We start from the raw sequence: 22323 nt of genomic DNA, 5'->3' as shown, positions 1-22323 counted from the left end.
GTTATTTTCAATTAAAGTTGTGCCTGTCTTGGAAACACTGTGAGAAATAAATCTCTATTCGTTTCAGTGAACAAGAAATAAAATCACTCAGTGACATCCACAAGAAATTAATTGTAGAATAGCATGCATACAATGCTCAAACATCCAAATAATTGTAATGCTAAAGAAACAGACAAGCACCTCTTCAGCCCAAATTATGCTTCAACAATAAGGCCTTTCATTTCTCACATAACAAAATGAATTCTGTGAAGCCAGACTGATGCCTAACTAATCCAGCAGTTGAACCTACATGCCCTTTTAATAAGAGGGACAACGCAAACAATGAGACTATTCAGTAATAGATCCACCAGTAACACCGACGTTTGGCTGAATTAGTAAGTTTTAGTTAAATAACACATGAAAAAGAGCATGGGTATCCTTTATCTCCTATACTTTCCCAGATCTAAGATTGATTGACACAGGCATGCCGACTCTTACTTCTGCTGTTTAAAGAAAGGTTTCTTCTCAAGTGCTGAATTTAGGAAAGTCTGATATCCTAGAGCTAAGGTTTTGTGCCTGAGACATCTCATCTGTAAGGTTTGGGCTCTGTTTGAAGTTTTAGCTGTGATCAAGGCATTGAGATTTGTTCTCTCAAGCACAGACCCTACAGAGGCCAGTAATATAACTGGGCTTTTGTAGCAGCCTTTCCTGCAGACTAACCTACATCTCTCTTTCCTGCCCGTCAGGGTCCTGAGCACACCCCTCCTCATAGGGGTTTGGCTGCCTCTCGCCAAGGCGAGAGCTGAGATGGTGCACAAGTGCAATCCAGGATCGAACTCCAGTGAAAAGACCTGAATGAAGCAGGGGCCTTCATGTGCCTTGTGCTTGGGAGCTGCCTTTAAGCTCAGGATCTCACCTTTGGTCCCCAGGGGAGCTACGCTGCAGCCACGTCCCAGCCTGGCCACATGGGTGCCCACCCTACCCCACGGACCTCACCTCCTGCCTTGACCTCGGACCTGCCTCGTCACCGGGGTGCGGGCAGCAGCCCTGTGCCCTGCTGTCACCGCAGCTGTATCCCTGGCGCAGCAGCCTGGCCCTTGCTGCTCCCCGCCACGAGCCAGCCGCTTACTCAGATCTCTTGGGAACCCATCAGCCCTGAGGCTGCTACCCCTCTCGCAGATTAAGCAGAAATGAGACAATGAATCTAGAAGCTGTTGCAGGGGACTGATGGGCAGAAAATGTGATTATACAAACCTCATGAGTTTAGATGTTTAGAATAAAAATATGAAATGACATATGGTCTTTATTTTATTGGTATCCACCTTGGATATATTAGTCTGTTGTAACAAGGCTACTTTGTATTTGAGAGTCTGAAGATGCCTCAGGATTTTATTTATTTAGGTGGTTCATTAAATCCTTTGATGTTCCATGAACCATTCTTCAGCTACTCATTATAGAAGTTGTTTAAACAGAGAATGTAGCATATCTTATTGGACAGAAGCACTTTTTTTTTTGCTTATCTGTTTTACTTATCATTACTCATGAGTTTATAGAGCAGAGCTTAGTGAAAACTGAATAAATAACACTGAAGTACAGACAAGTGCTCATTTTTATGAACTTATAGCAAAAATTTTAAAATATCCGCTCTATTTTGCTTCTAGAGTAATTCTGAAGAATTAAGATATAAAATTTGAGAAAAATATATAAATTAAGAGATACTCCATGAATTCAACATAAAAATACACTTTAAAAAGGCATACTTATAATTATAGAACATGAACTACAAACTTCATAGTTACCCTGACTGTACCAGGAAATACTCACCTTCATATTTTCATAAAAATATACTGGGCCAAAAATTGCCTGCAGTAAAGCTTTTCTAATCCAATTGGCTTTCAAAGATTGGGACACTCACATCCCATAATTTTTAAATGCAATATATATAAAATAACTTTACATGATGCTCAACTGAGAAAGTTTCTGAGAAAGAAATGAGACAGAAAAATAGGAAAGGGTGTAATATTTTGTATCATCACAGAGTTATTAAAATACTTTGCTTTTTCTCTCTCTATCAAACATTTTAAATTCAAGAATCTAAATGTGACTTAAATATGAAACAAGCAAGGAAAAGTTTCTACAACAATTTTGGACATTAAGTAAGCTAAGAAATAGGACTGAAAGATGTAATGGACAAGCTAGTTTTAAAATCCTGTGTTAGACTTTAACAATATAAGGGTTTTAATGCTGCTGGTATTTATGTCTAGAAGTAGATACAAGAATCAAATTACTCTTGCTGATTCACATCAACTGAGTACAAAAGGGGGATCAGATGCTTTTTTGTGGGAAAAAGGAACAGAATGGTCCTATAGGAGAAGAGAATAAGAAAAAAGAATACAGGAGAGAAACACAGAGGAATGGTTATGAAAAGCTGAATTCTCTTAATTTGATTAGTGAATAAAGACTTCAGAAGAGCTGGAAATATCTCTAGTAAGCATGCCCTATTGGAACAAAGTAAAAAAAAAATTTTTTTTTAATCAGAAATGTTTCTATCTTGAGTAAAGTCAACACTGGTCAGACCTTGCTGGAACTCCAACTCAAACACCTCCCAGCCATCCTATTTAATTCTTGAAATGTCAGAAGTAAATAATTTCACTTGCTAAACTATTGGCTAATATTCTAGCTACTGAATCTGTCATGGTAGAAAGTAAACAGTTATAGGTCATGTAATTTTATATATTCTCCCCTAGTCTGATTATTTTGTCTTCTGCTGCCTTGGTTTGTCTACTTCAATCTTAATATTTCTTCAATAAAGAATATCATAAATTTGATTTGCTCTTTTTCTTACATTTTTCTTCCTGATATGAATGTTTGATACTTAATATTAATGAACTTAGGGTCTATTTGCTCAATTTTTGCCACTTTCCTCTAACTGAAAACAAAATTCTTACACAAAGGAAATACTGGAAAACCAGCAATGCAAAACTGCCTGAACTCTACTGATACTTCTGCCTTTACTTATTCACTTTTTAGATATTCCATCCCTCTCTCCCAAACACACACGTACACTTCTTTCATTGGCACTTCTATAAAAACCCTTTCTTGCTTGAACAAAATATATCTTACTTTTTGCAATTTTGCCGTCTGAAAGATCCACTGATTTCTAGACCAGCGGCTTATTGGAGAGATGATGCTATGGAGCAAAAGGTTAACGAAATATACTAATTGGGACAGGAACAGTTTTCCTCCACACAGTGGAAAGTATTCTTCTCACGTGGCATAAAGGTATTTGCTCTTGCCTACCCTGAAGAGAAATATGCAGTTATATTCACTAAGCTGAATTCACCCATTCAAGAGACTCAAGTTCTCAAGTTCTGGTAAGGTTGTATAAATATTTCTGTCCCTACAGAAGAGACCTCTACTATCTGCCAATTCTCCATAAGCCAAAACTTATCAGAAGTTGCAATCTCCAAATTTTGCCTGAACGGTATAAGACCAACCCTCCTCTTTGGAGAACACTTCATTGCCCTTCACATATTCTGCTTTAAAAAAATCCATTTACTTTACAATCCCAAATGGAACAGAAGTGTTAAGAAAAGGATGCACAGTGAGAAAAGCTAACCAAGCACCTGTGGTAATTTAATACATTTTTTTCTGTTCTGGGAAAACATCAGTCCCAATGGTATATCCCCATTGTAAACACAGAAGATACTGCTGTAACCAATAGATTCTTTCAAACAAGAAGGAGCTTTCTGTGTTTGAGCACTATTCTATTTGTTATCAAAAAAGACTGAAAGCAGGACAGAAATCGAGAAGATAGCACGGATTGAACTGCCATAGCTTTTGCTAGTAAAGCTCCCTGAGGCAGAATTTGTGGGTGAAAAAGAAAGTAAGTAGGGATTAACCTCTATATCTCCAGCCAGAGCATTTGGTCTGCCTGCAGTCTCAGTGTGAAATGGGCAAGTCCTCACAGAAATGCGCTGCAGGAAATACCATGATAAATTAACTATTTCATCTGCTTTCAGAAGTAACATCATATCTGAGCCTCTGTAATTTTTCTCAGGCTTTTCCTCCAGCCAAGAGAGCACAAATATCCCCTTCCTAAAATGAAAATGATAAATGTTCAGCTCCAAAATACTGAACTCCTGGAAGTATTCCGTTACTCTTGCTCATTCCTGTGATACACACTATTTTCTTCCAGTGCAAATCTCCCTTTGCACTTTCATCTTCCTAATAACATATTTATCTTCTTTGTGCCACAGATAATTAGATATAATAAAGTAAATGCGTATAAATCCACTGGTTTCTTTTGTAAATATAAGTGGTACCCTACTCGTTTAAAAACTAAAGGATAGTTTCTGAACTGAAAAAGTCATGCCTATCACAGTCAATACATAGATCAGAAAAAACTTTGTATTCTGTCAGTCAAAATCAGCTATGGAAAAAAGAGACGAAAGCTTACCTAAGAACAAACAGGAACCAGTTTTGATTTTGTTTTAAAAATAATCTGAATCTCCTTCAGAACGACACGTGTGTTGCAATAACTCTGGCTTGAAAAAGCCAAAACAAACCAAAAAACTGTTTTAATCAGTTATAACGGATGCTGCTAAAGCAGCTGTCTGGAGCAATCTGGATTCATTCTTATAGAAAGCTACTGGGGATTCAATATTTAGAAATTTTCACCCAGGACTTATGAAGAAAAATCAGTTTGATGAATCAAGTCATTAGTGCTATTATGCAGAATTTCAAACTTACCTCAATTTTGTTTTGTTAAAATAAATCCAATGAACTCTAGACTCCAGAGTCTGAGTCACTTTTTGGGCCATAGTTACAAGAAATAAAGCAATACTGAGAGGACTTCCCAGTTACCAACCAACTATTAAGCTGTAAAAAGTGCTGTACAAAGCATGCAAGGCTTGCTCACAATAGTCATGCAAAAAACCCACTAAAATGAAAAATGTCACATTAATAGGAAGAACACCATTTCTCGAAAATAATCATTATTCGTTGGTGTGCATTTTTCAGAGGGATAGAGACCAATGCATTGTCGAAATGAAGTCCTCAAACACTGACTCTCCTGAGGGCCAGTACTCAAGACAAACTGGGAATCTTAGATAGCTGCACCATTTTGACTCTGTTAAGTCACGGAAATGTAATAGTAACTTCAGTACTACATTTTTAAAGACCAAAACCACTTAGAAGACACTAAAAATAAAACTCTTAAGGACGTTCAATAAAATACTGTTTACTACAGTAATCTGAAGTATACGTTATTGAAAAAGTACAGTATAGTCACATTGGTTTTTGATATTCATAACTACTAATTTATGAACCTGTGATGCTTGTTATGTAACATTGAATAGTTACTGTTCAAGTACAAAACAACCAGTACACATCACTTCTATTAATATATAAATAAAGACCACTAAAAGAGACTTAAGAAGTTGAGTTTCCAGATCTGTAAATTAGTGGTTGTGCATTGTTAAACAGATAAATTGTACTGTATATATACTATTGTGACACACCTACAGTTAAATTGAAGTACAAAACAGTACTGTATTATGATGAAATCAGTAACAAAACCAGTTAAAGAGAGTTTCATGGATGGTCATGACTCAGATTAAAATCTCCTGGACTTCACTCTTCAGGGGTCTAATCAGAAGACCACTAAAAACAACAGGGATCTTTCAGTTGACTTTGAATCAGAATTTCATTGCAGAAATTGATATAAAATATCACTATGCAATCTTGGATTAAAGCTGGATCAATATTCTACAACATAAGGATTTTGACAGGATTTTGACTGTTTTGGGTTATTGGCTTCTATCGTTTTGCCAAAAATGCTCTGAGACAATGAAGAAAATATAATGCAAGATTTTAACAGGTTGAATGTATGCAGTTTGGGATATTTCATAGGCATTTTGTAGCTTTTCATCAGAAAAGAGTAGTAAGACTACGTCTTCCACCTTTTACTCAATATTTCTTTCAGTATAACTTTTTTAAGGAAGAGAGTCTGTTTTATGATTTGACTTTCATTAAGAAAAGGCATTTACTACATAATTTGCACAATGTTTCTTGTTTAGAGGCTCTCAGAAACCTAGTAAGTGCAAGTGATTTGTCAGCCCGCCAGTAATTACAAGCTGCGTTCATTCAAGATGCTGACCTTGAGGTCGACTCTGATCTTGCCAGGAATCTCTGCTGATCCCTGCAAGGCTAAGTAGAGTATGCTAAGTAGCATGAAACAAACATTTAAAAACTCATTTCATACTTTTTCATAAATGTCAACAGAGTGCAAAAACATATACTTGCTAGTTTGTTATGATGCTGAAGTTAGTGTCTGTTCATAATTTGTAATCTGTGAGGCTACAAATCCTGCAGTCTACAATCAGTAGAGGAAAATGCACAAGAAAAAACCTATGCTAGGCAATACTAGAAATACAAGTTTTTATCAGAAAACTAAGAAACATTTATTCAGCAACCTGTAAAAAGGTATAACAGCTATCACGATTGTGGGAAAATACCAGAAAATATCAATATATTCAGTATGCTTTCTCTAGGCATTTGCTATGTAGCTATATAAATATAACAGAAAAATAATCTAAAGCCTCCAGATATTTCTTTAATAAAAACATAATATCCTGAAAGCTCTACCATGGCATAATCTCTTACCCCACAAGTAAAATTAGCATTTCTGAAACTATGGGTTCAAATTACTACCAGTCACAAGCAAAAAAACCAGTATTCTTTTATTTGTCCTTTCTTCAATACTTAAATAGTAACTATGGGACATTTTTTATAAATTTTAGTGGTACGGCATCTGCAGAAAATCTTGTGATGAGAAGTCAGAAATAGCCAGGCAGAACAGCTTCCATCTCAGATGAGCAAATATCTGATACTTGAAGGAGCAGTGAGGGTAAATATTCTCTGTAGACACAGGCTGTTTAGACTGACTTTGTCTTTAGAATTACAAATCTTGTAGAGTATACTTATGTTTTCTACTACATCTGGTTCAGTGATGTAATTTCTTCCATAACAGTAGAAATTGTTGTAAAACTACTGTAGAGTTGTATAAGTATTGTATAAATCCACATTCATAGCTACTCAGCCACAGAGGAACCATAATTAAGTTTTCATTTACTGTATTTTTGCTAGAGCATGCTGTAGTACATACAAAGGTTGCTGCTGATGTAAATGCAATGCATACACTGTACTCTTAAGCAAAAAGATGAATGGGTTTGTTATGTAGGACAAGCTCTGTAATATCGCTTTACTCTACAAACTATTTTTAAAAATTTGTAGAGATACAGAAAGAGAAACACTACTAGTCAGGATAGCTTTATTAATCCCATATCATAAAACATTGAAACACTGTTACGTTAATTCAATATTTAAAGATTAGGAAGTCTTTAATAGGTGAGATTTACCCCACAAAATGGAATGATGACCTTTCATTTAAATTAATTAAATTACTAAATTGAGCAGTTTAAGTACTAAGGATCTCACCAAAATATAGATCTCGTCAATTTCTGAGCCTAGAATTAAACATTAGAGGAACATTCCGATGCATTCTGACTTTTCATACACATGAGAAATCCTACTCTATGATTTCTGTAAATTTTTAAAATTCAAGCTGATTAAAAATCCATTCCAGATGGTTAACCACTTAACCCATTAGGTTTGGCCAGAACTACAGTGGAATAATTTTAAGCATTTAATACTCTTCCTTCTATAGAAAAAGTCACATTCTTCATTTTTCCTAAAACATAGCAAGAATTAAGTAGATATTCTGTCATGAACTCTGGTTTCCTGTGTCTAATACAACACTTCTAATAATGCATATCATCTTATATCAGTTTAACCCAATAGTTCATTTTTCATTTGGATGAATAAAAACAGTTTTTTGATACCGGTATTTTGCTTCCTATTTCAGGTAAGTAATAGGTATGTTGAACAACATCATAGAACTTTGACCCACAGACAGCCTAGCCTTTTGTCATGACAAAAATGGACCATTTCTTTTATTTTCTGCTTCTCGGGCAGTTTTCAATACTCACCTAACAGGTTCAGATCAATGCATGTTCCATTGACCAATGATTTTCCTTCTGGACATGCACATGTTGCACCAGAAGGGTTGAGTAAACAAATGAATTCACATGCCAGGTCCAAGCAGGGATTAGGCACTATTTGAGAAAAAAAAAATATGTAAAAGATTATCTTGTTTATAATTGCACTGTGTTACAAAACTGGAAAGTAATGAATAAACAGATATACATAATTAGGATACGCTTCTGGTTTCCGGTATATCGACAGCCTGAAGTCAGTGAACATGTTCACTCAAGTAGCAACACAAGACTCACGCCAACATAGAATTTGTTCCAGTAACAACGAATTTAAAAATGATAAAGACATTCAAGAAGTAAGCATTGGGTTTTAGTGCTAAAGGAATTACTTAACACCTAAACGTTCACTGCAACAGTATTCATTCATGAGTCAGCAATTTTCATTAACTCTCCTCATTCTACACTTCTCATTTTACACTGCCAGCTTTTGCTATGATTTTATCAGCTGCTGACTGACCTAAGGAAGTTCTGTATTTGGCCGAAATATTTTCAGAAGTTTTAGCTGCTGCAGACAATGCTGTTGGGACCAAAGCAAGCTTCACTCTTCCACTGGAGTTAATACGCATGCCAGCACTGTATTGGAAGCACTAGGCAAAACTGACACCCTCACACTTCCCCAGCAGTGACAGTGTGGGCTAGACTGAACCGGAGAACTCTGCAAGGGCTTAGAAATGAATCTGGGGCTTACAGCTTCACTCAATCCACTCATTTTAAGTAAAAAGGATGGCTTGAGGTCAATCAAGAATATTACTGATATTTCTAGATGTCTTTCTCTGGTAGGTGTTCACCTGCTCTCTCACCTGCAGTCAGTGCTTCAGTCTGCTTCCTGGGAAGGTCTGCTCCCACCTGCCTAAATAAAGGCCTCCCTCAGTGTTCTCCACTTTGGCAAAAGCCTGCATGGCAGCTCATGGCAGGAATGATACAGCTCAACGCCATCACTAAAGTGTCCTCTCCCAAGAGCAGGGCAGGTGAGTGGCTCTCCTTCACCATGCCTGGAGCCAGAGGGCTGAGAGCTGCTTCAGAACTCAGCTCGGCTTTTTCAAGTAGTTTTTCAGTTGTAATTTCCATGGGATACATCATTCACTTTGGCTTTCTCAAAAACAGCTTAAGCACCTAGGTTTTGTGCTCCACAGCAAATGAAGTATTTTTCTCAATAAGCTATTATTTATATATTTATTTACAAATCACTCAGTGTTTTTTATAATGAAAGACACTATATTAATAAGAAATATTTTTGGAATGCTATTATGGAATTCAAACTTTCATGATCATTAACTAAAACCAGTCCTAATTGCATTAATAATTTTGTGAATGACAAGAGATTTATTGGCAATTTGAAGAAAAAATAGCATCTGGTTGTGACTATAAGTCTTTGCATTCAGCGCTCTGGTATTTTTTTTATACTTCATTTACAGTGTAGGTGCACATGGCAAATATTTGTCCAACGTCCTTTCAAATGGGAGAAAATATGTCAAAAAATCTAAATTAAACTTCTATTATGAAATATGACCAACTCTATTTTCAGTTTGTACAGTAAGGCTCTGTTTTATATTTTTCAATTTGTGGGTTACTTTTAATTTTTTTCCTGAGATGAATTCCCTCCTTATCTAGTTTAAAGTAATTATGATTACTCACAGTCTATTTGTTTGTAGCGATGGAAAATCAAGGCACTTTTTGCTTTATCAACATCCACACTTAGATATTCTACAAGGCTCCTGCCAAATTTGTGTACTCTAAACGCACCATTTTTAGGACCTGCTCCATATATGTAATCCTCAAAAATGTCAATTCTATGTGGATGCAGCAAACCTGAAGTAAAAAGAAATAATACATAAATATATTCATACTTAAATAATAAACAACTTTATTTTAATAATAACTTGAATTGTATTGCAATTACAAGCTAAAAGACATTATTATTCAGACAGCTTGGCTTGTATCCACAAAGACTGCCTTCTAAAAAGTAATCTTTTTGAAAGGAAATCTTCTCTTCCCACAACATAAGCAATTAAAATCTCTAGTCTGGTATTAGTTTTCTCACATCTCAGCCTCAGTGACTGGTTGAACACTGAAAAGTAGGGAAGCCCTATTATAAGTATTAGCTAAAAAAGCATATATAGCTGTAACATTTTAACTACAAATAACAGATACATGTGACAAAACAGAGATTGTTTTGCTGTACATAGAAAATTTATTCTGATTAAACACTTCTTCACCATTGTTTCCTCTTAGCATGTGTTTTAGAAATACTAATTTTTTATTACATTTATTTTAATTCATAACTATAGTAAATTAATGCAAAATGAAGATGCTAAAGCTCTATTGTTCCTCATTTTTATGAACTAGGCATGCCCATTAGATAACATACTTCCATCTTCTATGCTGGACAGGCTGTGTAACAAGCCAATACCTTCTGACTAAAGTTTCTTTTTCAGAGATACATCTCTTCTTGATTTGAAGACATAAAGAAACAGAACCTATCATTGCCTGCGATACCTTGTTCCTATTATTATCTACCTTCTCTGTGAAAATGTGTTTTATTTTTAACTTGCATTTAGATTCAGTTATCAGCCTTTCTTTCTACTGCTTCTCCACCCTCTTATCAATGCTTGGTGCTCAATATTTTGTTTCTATAAAATTATTTATGAACTCTACTTCATTATTTTATACTTGTTTAATTAAATGGATCAAAGCTCTTAAGTCTCATTGCAAAATGATTTCTAAACTCTGCAATTTTTTCTTTTATGCATCTTCTCTAATTTTTCCACAGTTGCTAAAAATGCTGACAGCAGACAAAAGGCAACATCACATTATCGATCTTGTATTTGAGTATTAAATGATACTTATGGAAGTAAAAAAGTCTCTACTACTTCTCCATTTATAAACCCCCAAATTACTGGGTTTGGTACAGTGTAGTACAGCCACACTGTGCTACAGATTATTTTTGAAGTTGTCACTTTATAGGCATTCTCCTGTTTAGTAATACTGTTGTGCTTTTTCTTTTTTCCCTTGAAGACTAAACTCACATTTATTTCTGAAACACAAATTAATGTTAAGATATATTAAAACTCAACCTAGGATACTCTGTCAATCTTTCTATCAGCCACAAACTTTTTTAGAACTGTGTTTCTTGTGCTGGATTGTAACCCACCCACTTTTAAACCCTATAACTGAAGGAGGCACAAGCAAGAGTATTAGGAGCACTTATTGTCTTCTAAAACCTCACATCACGCATCTGCACAGCGTGATTCTTTGTTACAGGAGGTGGTAATCAGATCCCCTTACTCATCAAAACCATCCTTTGCTAGATGAGTAACTTCCATGTATCTTAATGCAAGATGTGATGTAAAATGCTATTAAAACCAGAATAAGATTATTTAAATCTGGTCCTGCTCAGTTTACATTGGAGGAGAATTTTTCCCAGTGTCTTCCAGAAGCTCCAGGTGAATCATTGGTTAAAAACACTCACTAGCACCTGATATAGTATCATCCCAATGAAATTCCTCTACCAACTGCCCACTGAGCATTTCCCAAGAGCAGACTGCTTTCCCATTTTGAACCTATTTAACGTGCTTTCTGTTTTTTAATCCAAATTTCATAAAATATTGTTACATATATTAGTAGATTATCAAATTATTAAAAAGTCAACATGCAGTCTTACTTAAAAAAGGTTTGTTAGACCAGGACATCTTTTCTTACAGAATAAACTTTCCTGATTTGCATTCTTTTAGTAGTATTCTGTGCCTGTTTACTGTCCTGAATACCATATCCATTATTTTTCCAGAATTGATTCAGGTTGACTGATCTCTAAGTTATACAATTCCCATGCAATGCAGACAGCTCCAACTTCTACCTAAACAAAGACCTCTTCTTGCCATGTGAGTCCAAATGAGGCCAAACATAGGTATTAATCACAACAGTAATTTAATATTACCCAAGCTAATAATTAGATACCAGTACTGGAGATCTGCACATACCACCCCACCATCGTTCCCCTAAGGATTACCTAAAAGCTTAAATATCTATTTGTTTAGATAATATCTAAAGTATTATCTGAACAAAAAGCAATGAATATTACTTTTTAATAATCATTTCTTTTTGCTTACACAGTTTCTCTGAATCATAAAATTTCAGACAAATAAAATAAAATAGGAATCATATTATACAAAAGTTCTTCATACCTTGTTTAGTGCTCACAGACACAACTGAATCAGAACCATCAAAAAGAACACTGCCAATAACTGATAATTCAAAATCAGCCCAGAACAAACGCTGACTGAACTGGTCAACTACAAGACCTACAAAGAAAAAAAGTTCAAAATATGCACTGCTACGTACTAAAGACTTTTTTTCCTTCATATTTGTAGAACACAGAAAATCGTGAAGACAAGGAAACATGACAGATAACTGAAAAGAATACAACATCTTCTGCTTCAACCTGCAACTTGAGTCAATCAGTTTCTTTAACTTACTCTCCCAAGGTCAATACTTTTTGAATCCACAGCAGGTAGGAACCTATTCCAGGTGAGAATATAAATATGGAATCTAATCCTTTTGCTCTACCAAAACAAAATCTATTGAAGTTGATAGATTTCTAAGCAGTAGCATCAGTGTGACTACGTGCTGAGAACTGCAAGTCATTTAGATCTGATACAGTCTTCCTAATCTATGCTGTTTCCCAAGTATATATTTTTGTTTTTTTGTCATCAATACTTCATATATAATAATCATTACAGAATTAAAATTATGATTACTTTACTTCAAATAGGCTGAAAGTGTTGCAAGACTTCAATAGCAATATTTATTGTGCACATGTATATATATGGAGAGAGTGTCAGACAGTGAGTGAGAGCAAAAATGAGAATAAAAGATAGATAATATTGTGACTATCCAGCCTCTAGGCAATAACTGCAATAGTTAAATCAAGCAGTCCATGTTTCACTAGAGGATGCTTAAATGATTAATATGCCATTTTAAGTCATGTCAAAAGCTCCAGCCTGTAAAGATATTTGAACAATAAAACAATTTAATTCTCAGCTTTTGAAGTTATAGTATATTTTTTATAAAAATGGGAGAAAAGTATTTCTCTTCCCATTTATGTAAGTAGGTGAGTCAGAAAAAATACATCAAAAGAAATTACACATAACAGCAAAAGAAATTACACATAACAGCAAAAATTCTCTTCTTAAGGTCATAAATTAATCGGCTATAGACAGATGAGAGGAAGGAGAAGAAATCTGATGCATAGACCAGTGGAATATGTTTATATTTGCAACTCCATTAAAAAAGTCTTTAAATGAAACACTAGTATTCAGACATACAGCTGAAGAGAATCATTTCTCCTAAAAGATAATCACAATGTGTCAACTCTGTGTGATACATAGTATATGAAATGTGCAAGTTTTAGGAACAGTTATCAATAACCTGCTTTGAATGAATCTTTGCATTTTAATAAGAATATTTAAATAACAAATAATAAATAAATAACATTCTCAATGTATCTTTCATAGTACCAGAGAGAATACAAAATAAAACAGCACGTTTTTTGTATTCTTTATACATATAGCACTGCTGTGATAGTCATGTTTATGTATACCCTGTGAAGTCAAACCAAAATGCTCAAACTCTCACTCTCTCTTACTTGAAATGGAAAAGTCATAATTAGCAACAAATTTAAGAGCTGTGGAATACAGATATTCAGTAAAAACTCAAACTTTATCTAATCAGGAGTAGTAAGGTTTCACTTGGGAGGAAATATCAAAGCCATAGAGAAAGAATGGCTTGAAGTCTTTCTTTTGCATTCCCTCCACAAAGAGAGCAGATTTGTGTGAAATATATGACAAAAAAATTAAAAGACTCCAGAGACATTCACTTTCTATGATGAAGCAAAGGAAGAAAACTACAGAAGGATGCTATAAAACTGTTTTCAGACAGTAGGTATCGAAAAATGCAATATTGTGACAATGAATCTGTGGAATTCTCTCTTTGCATGGCCTGTTCCCTTAATTGATCTTCCTTTTTAAGGATACCTGAAAAAATCATATTTTCATTGATTACATAAAGTCCTTTGATACATAATATCATTTCAAGCTTTGTTACATAACAGTCATTACAGTCATTTGCTACATAAAAGTCATATTAAGATATATCATTTGAAAATACAATTAAGAATTTTAATTGGTAACTACATATGGATAACCAGAATATAAACAATTTTATACCCAATTTTTTGGAAACTGAAAAACCGGAATTCAGCCAAGATATTTGCACCAAGTTACCAAATGGCATGTAACTAGAAAAAATGGAAATGATGCATACCAGTAGGTCTTTGCAAATTCTTTTGAACCAATATCCTTCTCAGAGTACCATCCATAGATGATTCTTCTATGTGAGAGCGGTCCCCAATAACTGTCCAGTACATCATCCTAAAAGTATTAAACATAAATTATGTTATAAGCCTATACAGAACCCCAAACACCTATTGACATTAAATTATTGTAAGCCTCTCAACCTGCCTAAAAACAGGACATAATTGACCCTGTTTCACATAAAAGTAAAATAAGCAGAAAGATTAAGAAAATGACTTGGCCAAGTTTTAGACATTTGTACATGTCATTTGTCATACTTTACTCTGCGTTTGGGTTTAAATCACCAAAAAAAGAATAACATCAGAACAAACATACCCCTTTTTAGGATTTACAGCAATTGCGTATGGTTCTCCTGCCATACTTGTAAGGAGTCTTGTACAGTTAGGTCCGTTCAATTGCCCTACGTTGATGGAGTATCTCAGGCTCGTCCAGTGAGTTGTATAGTAGCTGAACCAATGCATTCTGGAATGATCGGTCCAGTAAATATTTCCAGTAACCCAGTCCACAGCAATGCCCCTAGGTCTTTTAAATTCTGGACACTAAAAGGAACAGATTTTAAAGTTAGATGTATGGAGATGATCTCTAACAGGTCACAGGTTTGGCAAATAACTGGTACTTTTAACAGAGATGATGAAATATTTGAAAACACTGCATTGGAAAGACACAAACTCCACCTATAGGTGACAAGCTCTGGAGTGATCTGCTCACAGTTCTACTCAACGTAGAGGAACAAATGCAGTATTTCAACACAACTGTTTTCTCAAGTCTAAGGCTACTTCAATTATTAAGAAAATGGCACTAACACATTAACTACTTGAACTATTGATAATGAAGCAGACAAATGCTACATACTGTGATTCCAAAGGAAAGAAGAAGGAAGAACTGAGATTACATAGCTATTATACTCTACAGAACTATGCTCTCTGAGCATAAGCCCTAGTGAGGTAAGACTCTCTGAAAATAGTCCTAGACACCACCCTGAGCTATGGCTGCTCAGGAGTTTGCTAAGCATAAGTGAAATCACTGCATTTAGAAAACTGCTTCTCTTTCCTTGCTGTTACCTGTTACTGTGTTCCACCATCAACTAAAACTGGAGTTAGCAGAAGAATACTCATATGTAAAAATCTTCACTGATTAAATCTTTACAATTACAAATCATAATATGTCTATTGTGATTCCACAGTCATAGTTAAGGCCTGGATCCTAAAATAAATAGTCCTAAAGATGGAAAAACATATTGCAAATAAGAAATGCAACTTAGTAGAAACACGTATTAAAAAGTTTCTCCAAAGTTTACAAAAATTACTGCAGAAAGGAGTAAACCTTTTAAAATAGGACAACTCGAATAATTCCTTACATGAACAAAGCATAAAAACAAAAAATTCAAGCCTTGCATGAACTAAGGAAGTATGCAATTGTTTGCCTATTTACATATAATGATATCAGGTTAAATTATGTGCAAAATGTCTGGGTTTTGACAAACGCAGTAATGGAACACTACTAAACTATGGAACTAAAACCAGGAAAGAAAATCCCCAAACAGCTTATTCTCCTCAGATGTCAGAGTTCCCTAACATCAGAAATACATTTGTAGATCTTTTTTTTTTTTTCCCATCATAAAATAAAGGTGAAATAATAGGACTGCAAGGCGAATTTAGATAGTTCATTGTTCATAAACCTTTAATCCTACAAAATGTCACAGAATGCATGTTCTAAACATACACAGAAGCTTGACTTTATATTTAGATGAATATTAAGCAGAAAACTCAATAACTGCATTTACAAAACAGTAAAACAGGTTTTTTTAGGTTAAACAAAAATAATGTATCACAAATCTTTGTGCTAATGGCAGCATATGCTTCCAGAAATACAATGAAAATTAACTATTTTATCAAGAAATCTAGTATTTGCATGCAATATTCTGCTTTTTGTTTGTTAAGTTATCCAAGCACAGGTTAAACAAGTCAAAGCAAAAATAAGACTTCTGAAAATGTAGGTACTTGCTGATAAACTTCATTGTATTTCATAATCCAAACTCCTTTTAATTCTGGATTATATTCAGGCATCTGATCTGTTTCAAGAAGATTCTCAGACCAGGAGCTCTTCAGTCACTACCCCAGAGACTGTACAGAGTTAGTGGTTTACCTGGAAGCACTGGACTGCAAGACTGAAACTAGTTTCTTGAAAACAGCTATAAGGGACAGCAGAGTCCCTTGCCTTTCCCTTGGACAGCTCAAGAACCCACTGTTTACAGTAAGATTGACTTTTTGTGCAACCTGGCAAGAGCATGATGTAAGAAACTGTGCAGTGTGAGGGACAGTTCCCAGAAAGCTGGCAGTAGAAGCAAATGACACAACGGGATCTCCTAAAAAAGATCCTAGAAGAAGGTTGCCCAGCCTACTAACAGTGATCCTTCCTCATTCTTCTCATCCAAACAATAAAAGTGAAATTCTAGTAACGTTGGGGCTCAGACTAAAGCTCAAATGAACAAGGAGATAACCAGAAGAAATGGAAAGCAGCCATCTGTTATAAGTGATTCAAAAGAGAAAGTAAAAAACACTGGCTGATGTTACTGCCCTGTAATTCTCAGATGTGTTGATAAAGTTTCAGCCTAGCTAGATCATGTGTCTAATGTCTTATACATTTTTCTATATTGTCTAGGAAAACTACATACTTAAATGAGCTTTTACCTAATAGCTTATTTGGACTATGTTAATTTTTAAAGAATGGTTTTGCATAAGGAATAAGGATGAAAATAACCTTAATGTTTTCTCCAGTCCTTTTAGCCATTGTGATGCTAAATATAAATTACCACAACTTATTTGAGAATTTGTGTTTTGAAGCCTAATCACCTCTTACAATATGGTAGTTTCTACACAACTACAGAATGAGTCAGCTTGATTGCTTTTGATCAACTGCTGTCTGTTGGAAAACCTTTTTTAGAGGTAAAGAATTAAAAAGAAGTGTGGTAACAGCTGGGGTTTGGAAAACATTTTGATACGATGGGAGATTACAGAACAATTGTGAATCCCTAAAGTTGAATTTGACCTAAAAAAGCATATGTTATACATAGAGCTGGAACAAACTCATTGCCTTGCAATGCTTAGCATCTTGGCACGGGAAGGATAAATTATGAATGTAATTAACATCACAAGCACATTTGAAGCAGTATATTCTCTATTAACTTCACAGATATTTTTTGTATGGCAATGCTGAGGAATAAATTATGACAATAATTTATTGTTACCTAATAAATATTAATTAAAAATAATACAATACATAATAATATATTATTAGAGCAACAAAAATAAATGAGAAAAATAACACTTGAGAACACTCAGGCTTTTACTTGCACAAGCCAAAAATTTCCTCGACAGATGAGCAGCATCTGCATGTGCAAGCAGTTCACCAAACCATTGTTTGTATCACACAGGTAGGTCCATTTAAAAATCCTATCTCTGATTCCAGACAGAGAACATGTCCTAAGTAAGAAATTAAAAAACATCGATACAGAGCTATAGCAAGATGGTAAAAACATAATTTATAACACAGCTTAAACCTTTTAAGACTACTAAAAACATTTTGTTGATAAGTGCAACTAAAAGAAGAAGGAGAAAACATGTTGGAAGAATACTGTTTAAGTCACTTAATGGCTGAAAGGAAAAGTAAAGTTGATCCTTAAATATTCTTTGGGCACAAATATCTGGTACCGTCAGTAGGCATTTATAAAGGAGTTCTCTAATAATGAAATCATGGTGTGCACCTCAACATCCAAAAGTACGGATCTAAGCAGGAAATGATTAAAAATAGAATCTTATTTGTCCTTGGAAAACTTATTTTGCATGATTAATACACATGGGTCAAAAATGCCTGGGGCAGTTAGATTACAGAATAAAACAGTGGAGTGACTGAAAACATTTGTGAGGGTAACCTGGAAAAGATTGGAAATTAAACCTTACCATTTTTATAATTTATTTCAAATGTCTGCAATTTTACTTAAATACTAGGTTGCCTACTTACTTAATATAGTTTGTATTAACAGAACACACTTTAGCAATGATCTGTTTTAGCTGAGTCACCTTTTATAAGGCAAGATTTTCAATTATGAAACCTCATTATATTTTTAGTAAATGAAAGGTACTGGTTTCTCATAGTTTGCAAAAGGTGTGTTTAGAAAAAACATTCTAAAAATTGTTGCCATTTACAGCAATGCACTGAATTCTCCTGTGAGTGTGTATGTGGCTGTACCACACAAGTGGTTAAGGGCCCTTGTTAAGCTCTCAGAACAGTGGGCCTGGAGCAAGCTGTAATATACTGAATACATTACCAAACCTATGTTTTTCTTCCTATTATATGATGCAATTATTTTAATGTTCAGCTTTGTGTCCTACTTCATGAAAATGAGCACTTGAGTTTAAGTGGCAAGTCACTCTGTATTGAATATTCACCACAAATAACACATACATCCTCTCTCAGAGGATTATGCCAGTGAACAGTTGCACCAGTTATCACCAATTTGTTTATATCATCTTCACTGGATAAGAATGCAATCCTCTTCTGCATCTGTCAATAAACTCTAGAGAGTTGATATTTGCTGTTTCCTTTAATGCTTCAATTTGTATCAGGCTTAAACCCCTTTTCACAGAAAAATATAAGAGATACTTAAAGCTATTCTCTGTAGAAAGCTCTTGATATGCTAATTCCATGAAGTAATTTCAGTTGAGATAGATTGTTGCATTAATGTAATTACCTGAAAATGCAGGTGAGTTTGCTCAAGTTTACTGTCCTGATTTACATATCAAAGTCTAAATACAAAAGTTACAACATAACCTTTGAAAACTTAGCCATTAAAAACTTGTTTTAAATCAAGGAATAGACAGGCTTTTCAAAACCAAATTTAAGTGACTGTATTAAAGCAACACTGGAAAACTAACCACCGACTGATTGGTTACATAAGCCTTTATATATATATATATATATGTGTGTGTATATATATATATGTATATATATGTGTATATGTATGTGTATGTATAAAATACATATAAGGCAATGATATTTGAGTATAAATGAAATGATATTGAAAAAACAATCTAAATGGGTTAACACAGTGAGAAATAAATGCTTCATAAACATAAATGAAATGTGTCCAAGATATATTCAGGTATACTCAGTCTGGGCATTTTCCAAATACAGATTTGCAAAAGCCTTGTATGGCTCAGAAGAAGTACCTTCATGAGCATCAACCTGCACTGAAGAGTTGGGGGAAAATGGTGTGTAAAGAAAAAGAGTTTTTTTTCATGCAACACTGGGAAATCAAAGCTGTGTTTCACCAATCTTGAGTTAAGAGTGACTAGAAAGTATTCTGCCTTAATGGCAAAACGACACTAGAAAACAAAAGTAATTTTCAAGCCCTCAAAAGTAATGCAGATTTTGTCTTCATTAGTTTAAACAGGGAGATAGTGTCCCATCTGTTAAGTAAATTTCAAACCACGGAGTATGACTCAAGGAAGCTTATGATCAATTTGAACCCATAAGAAAGTGCAGATTCATTAGAGATGTTCTGGGACAGCAGACTAGACTTATACTCATCCTTGCAGGAGGCATCTGGTATTAATCACAAAACAAATACAAAGAAAACAGAAAATAGGAAGTTAAACTCAGCAAAGTCAAGACCTGTAAAATTTCTTTCTTTACATAAGGAATCTGATTTAGAGATGTCTAGGATGATTTCTTAGACACCGGTACCTGCCACATATAAATGAAAAAAATGACACAGAGGATTTACTCCACATCTTCAGTCCATATGCAGATTCTCAAAGACTCCTTCCCCAACATTCAGACGACATACCTGAACACTAGAAATGCTACAAATACAATTCTATTTTAGGTCTACTTCACACACACTTCTGTCAAAATCTAGATTCCCTTGTGCTTGGCAGATGGAAGTGGTGTTCTTTGCTCACTCTTCTCATGGATATGCCATCACAGATGCAAGATACCTTCAGTGCCTGCTGGAGTCTACATCCCTCAGGCTTTCTGCCGTGCTGGCATCAAAGGTCAGGAATGTCATTCATTTGCAAAGGAAATATCCTCGGATGAAAGACACCTAGAAGGTGTGTAAGAGCTGACTGACAGATGAAAGATTAGTCTATTGTTGCTGCTGCAGTATTTTCTGCTGGGTATTTTCTGCCGAAGCATTCACATACTATAAGCTCAGTCCTGTTAATCCTTCTAACTTTAAGGAAACAGCCTGCTACAAAAATTTAGTAACTGTCCTCTGCCATCACATTTAATACATAGTCAAATAATCTAAACTTACAGTATTTACAAAAAACACAGATGTAAAGATCACATTGTCATCTTCAGATCAGCACTAATATTTCTTTAACAATTCTGTATAAATGCATTAAGTAAAATGAATCTCAATCTACACTTACTTTGCTTTCATGTAAGACCACCTGAAATTACCCTAGGTTATAAGCCTCCCCCCCACCCCCACACCCATTTTTGTTGTAAAGTGCACAGCGACTTCAGCAATATGCCCATGCACAAATATCAAGCTTTTTTCTTCTGTACAAAATAGGATAGGCAGTTAAACATCTAAAGGAATAAATAGTGTTTTCATTTTTAAATATTTTTCACAGCCTTGCTAATTATTATTGTTTACCTGGTCTCTGTGGAAATTCAGTAGCAAATCAGTCTGTCTTTGGCCTGACTATCTATCTTATGTTTTCCAAGCATTTCAAACTCATGGCTTTCTTTAAACTATGGGTTGTTTATATATGCTTATCATATCCTCTCTTCTTTTGTCTGTAAAAAAAAATCTTTATGGTATTCATTCTCTCCACGCCTCTAACATATTTGTTATTTCTCTGTGGAAAAAAATTTATACTTATGTTCTCTCAGAGACTTGGCCGAGTCTCTCAGTGTTTTGCATGGAAAGGCATTAGTAATTTAATTTGACGTACATACCATTTGAATAAAATCATTATCAGATAGTTATTTTAATTTAAAAATCAGCACATGCTATTATGGACAATCAGAGCAGAAAAGTAAATCAAAAGAAATTTGTATCATGTAAACTTTGGCTTTGATTACTTACTATCAAGCCACTATTACTTTGCCTTCTCTCTCTGTCATGAAGTTTTTTGTAGAAAATCCCTCCTGGATTAAACTGAGTACTCCAAACAATCATGTTCCCTTGATAATATGCATCCATTCCAGTTATCCTTGAATTATGTTCAATGTGTGATATTTGTTGATGAACATCACTGTAGTTGAATGGATATGTAAAACCCAGGATATCAGTGTCATTAGCAACATAGAGAACTTGATCTTCAGAGCCTAGGGATTATTATAATGAAACAGAAATAAGGTAAATGTCAACTAATATAAAAGCACTGCTTTTCATTTTTCTAGCTTTTGGGAGTTTATCTGATATAATTTCTTAAACTAAAATTACTTGTTTACTTTTTGTTCAAAATGCAAAAACAGTCGCACTCTGGGTAATAACTGTAACTTCATACTTTGATATCAATATGTGACATCAGTCTCTCCACACACACTATCATACCTGAGACTGTATATATTAAATAGAATATAATTTAAGAATTTAAATAATTTAAGCAACATACAAAGAGTAGGAGTTATTACACATTAAAAATACATATAACTTGCTATTCATTTTTTATATGCATGTGTGTCTAAATGTTCCTTAACACATATATATTACAGGAATGCAAACATGATCATAAGCACTATTTTAAATCACTCTGAAAATTAAAATAGATGATGCTTTCTTCAGTGAAGACAGTGAAGTTTTGAAATTCACTGCAACAGGATTGTAACTGGACCAGGGC

At 34.6% G+C, this 22323-nt stretch overlaps 1 protein-coding gene across 1 annotated transcript in view; it reads right to left on the bottom strand.

The window, feature by feature from the left end:
* LRP1B (LDL receptor related protein 1B) overlaps positions 1-22323 on the bottom strand; it is a 750266-nt gene that overhangs the window by 41217 nt on the left and 686726 nt on the right. Inside the window, exons 77-82 of the mRNA XM_064515494.1 lie at positions 21567-21808; positions 14780-15003; positions 14415-14521; positions 12278-12394; positions 9732-9905; positions 8031-8156 (exon numbers count right to left, since the gene is read on the bottom strand). Coding sequence (XP_064371564.1) covers positions 8031-8156; positions 9732-9905; positions 12278-12394; positions 14415-14521; positions 14780-15003; positions 21567-21808 — 990 coding nt within the window. The remainder of the gene's footprint in view (positions 1-8030; positions 8157-9731; positions 9906-12277; positions 12395-14414; positions 14522-14779; positions 15004-21566; positions 21809-22323) is intronic.

Source organism: Dromaius novaehollandiae, chromosome 7 (genome assembly GCF_036370855.1).
Source record: "Dromaius novaehollandiae isolate bDroNov1 chromosome 7, bDroNov1.hap1, whole genome shotgun sequence".
NCBI classification, from domain to species: Eukaryota; Metazoa; Chordata; class Aves; order Casuariiformes; family Dromaiidae; genus Dromaius; species Dromaius novaehollandiae.
This window is presented reverse-complemented; position numbering and strand designations above follow the sequence as displayed.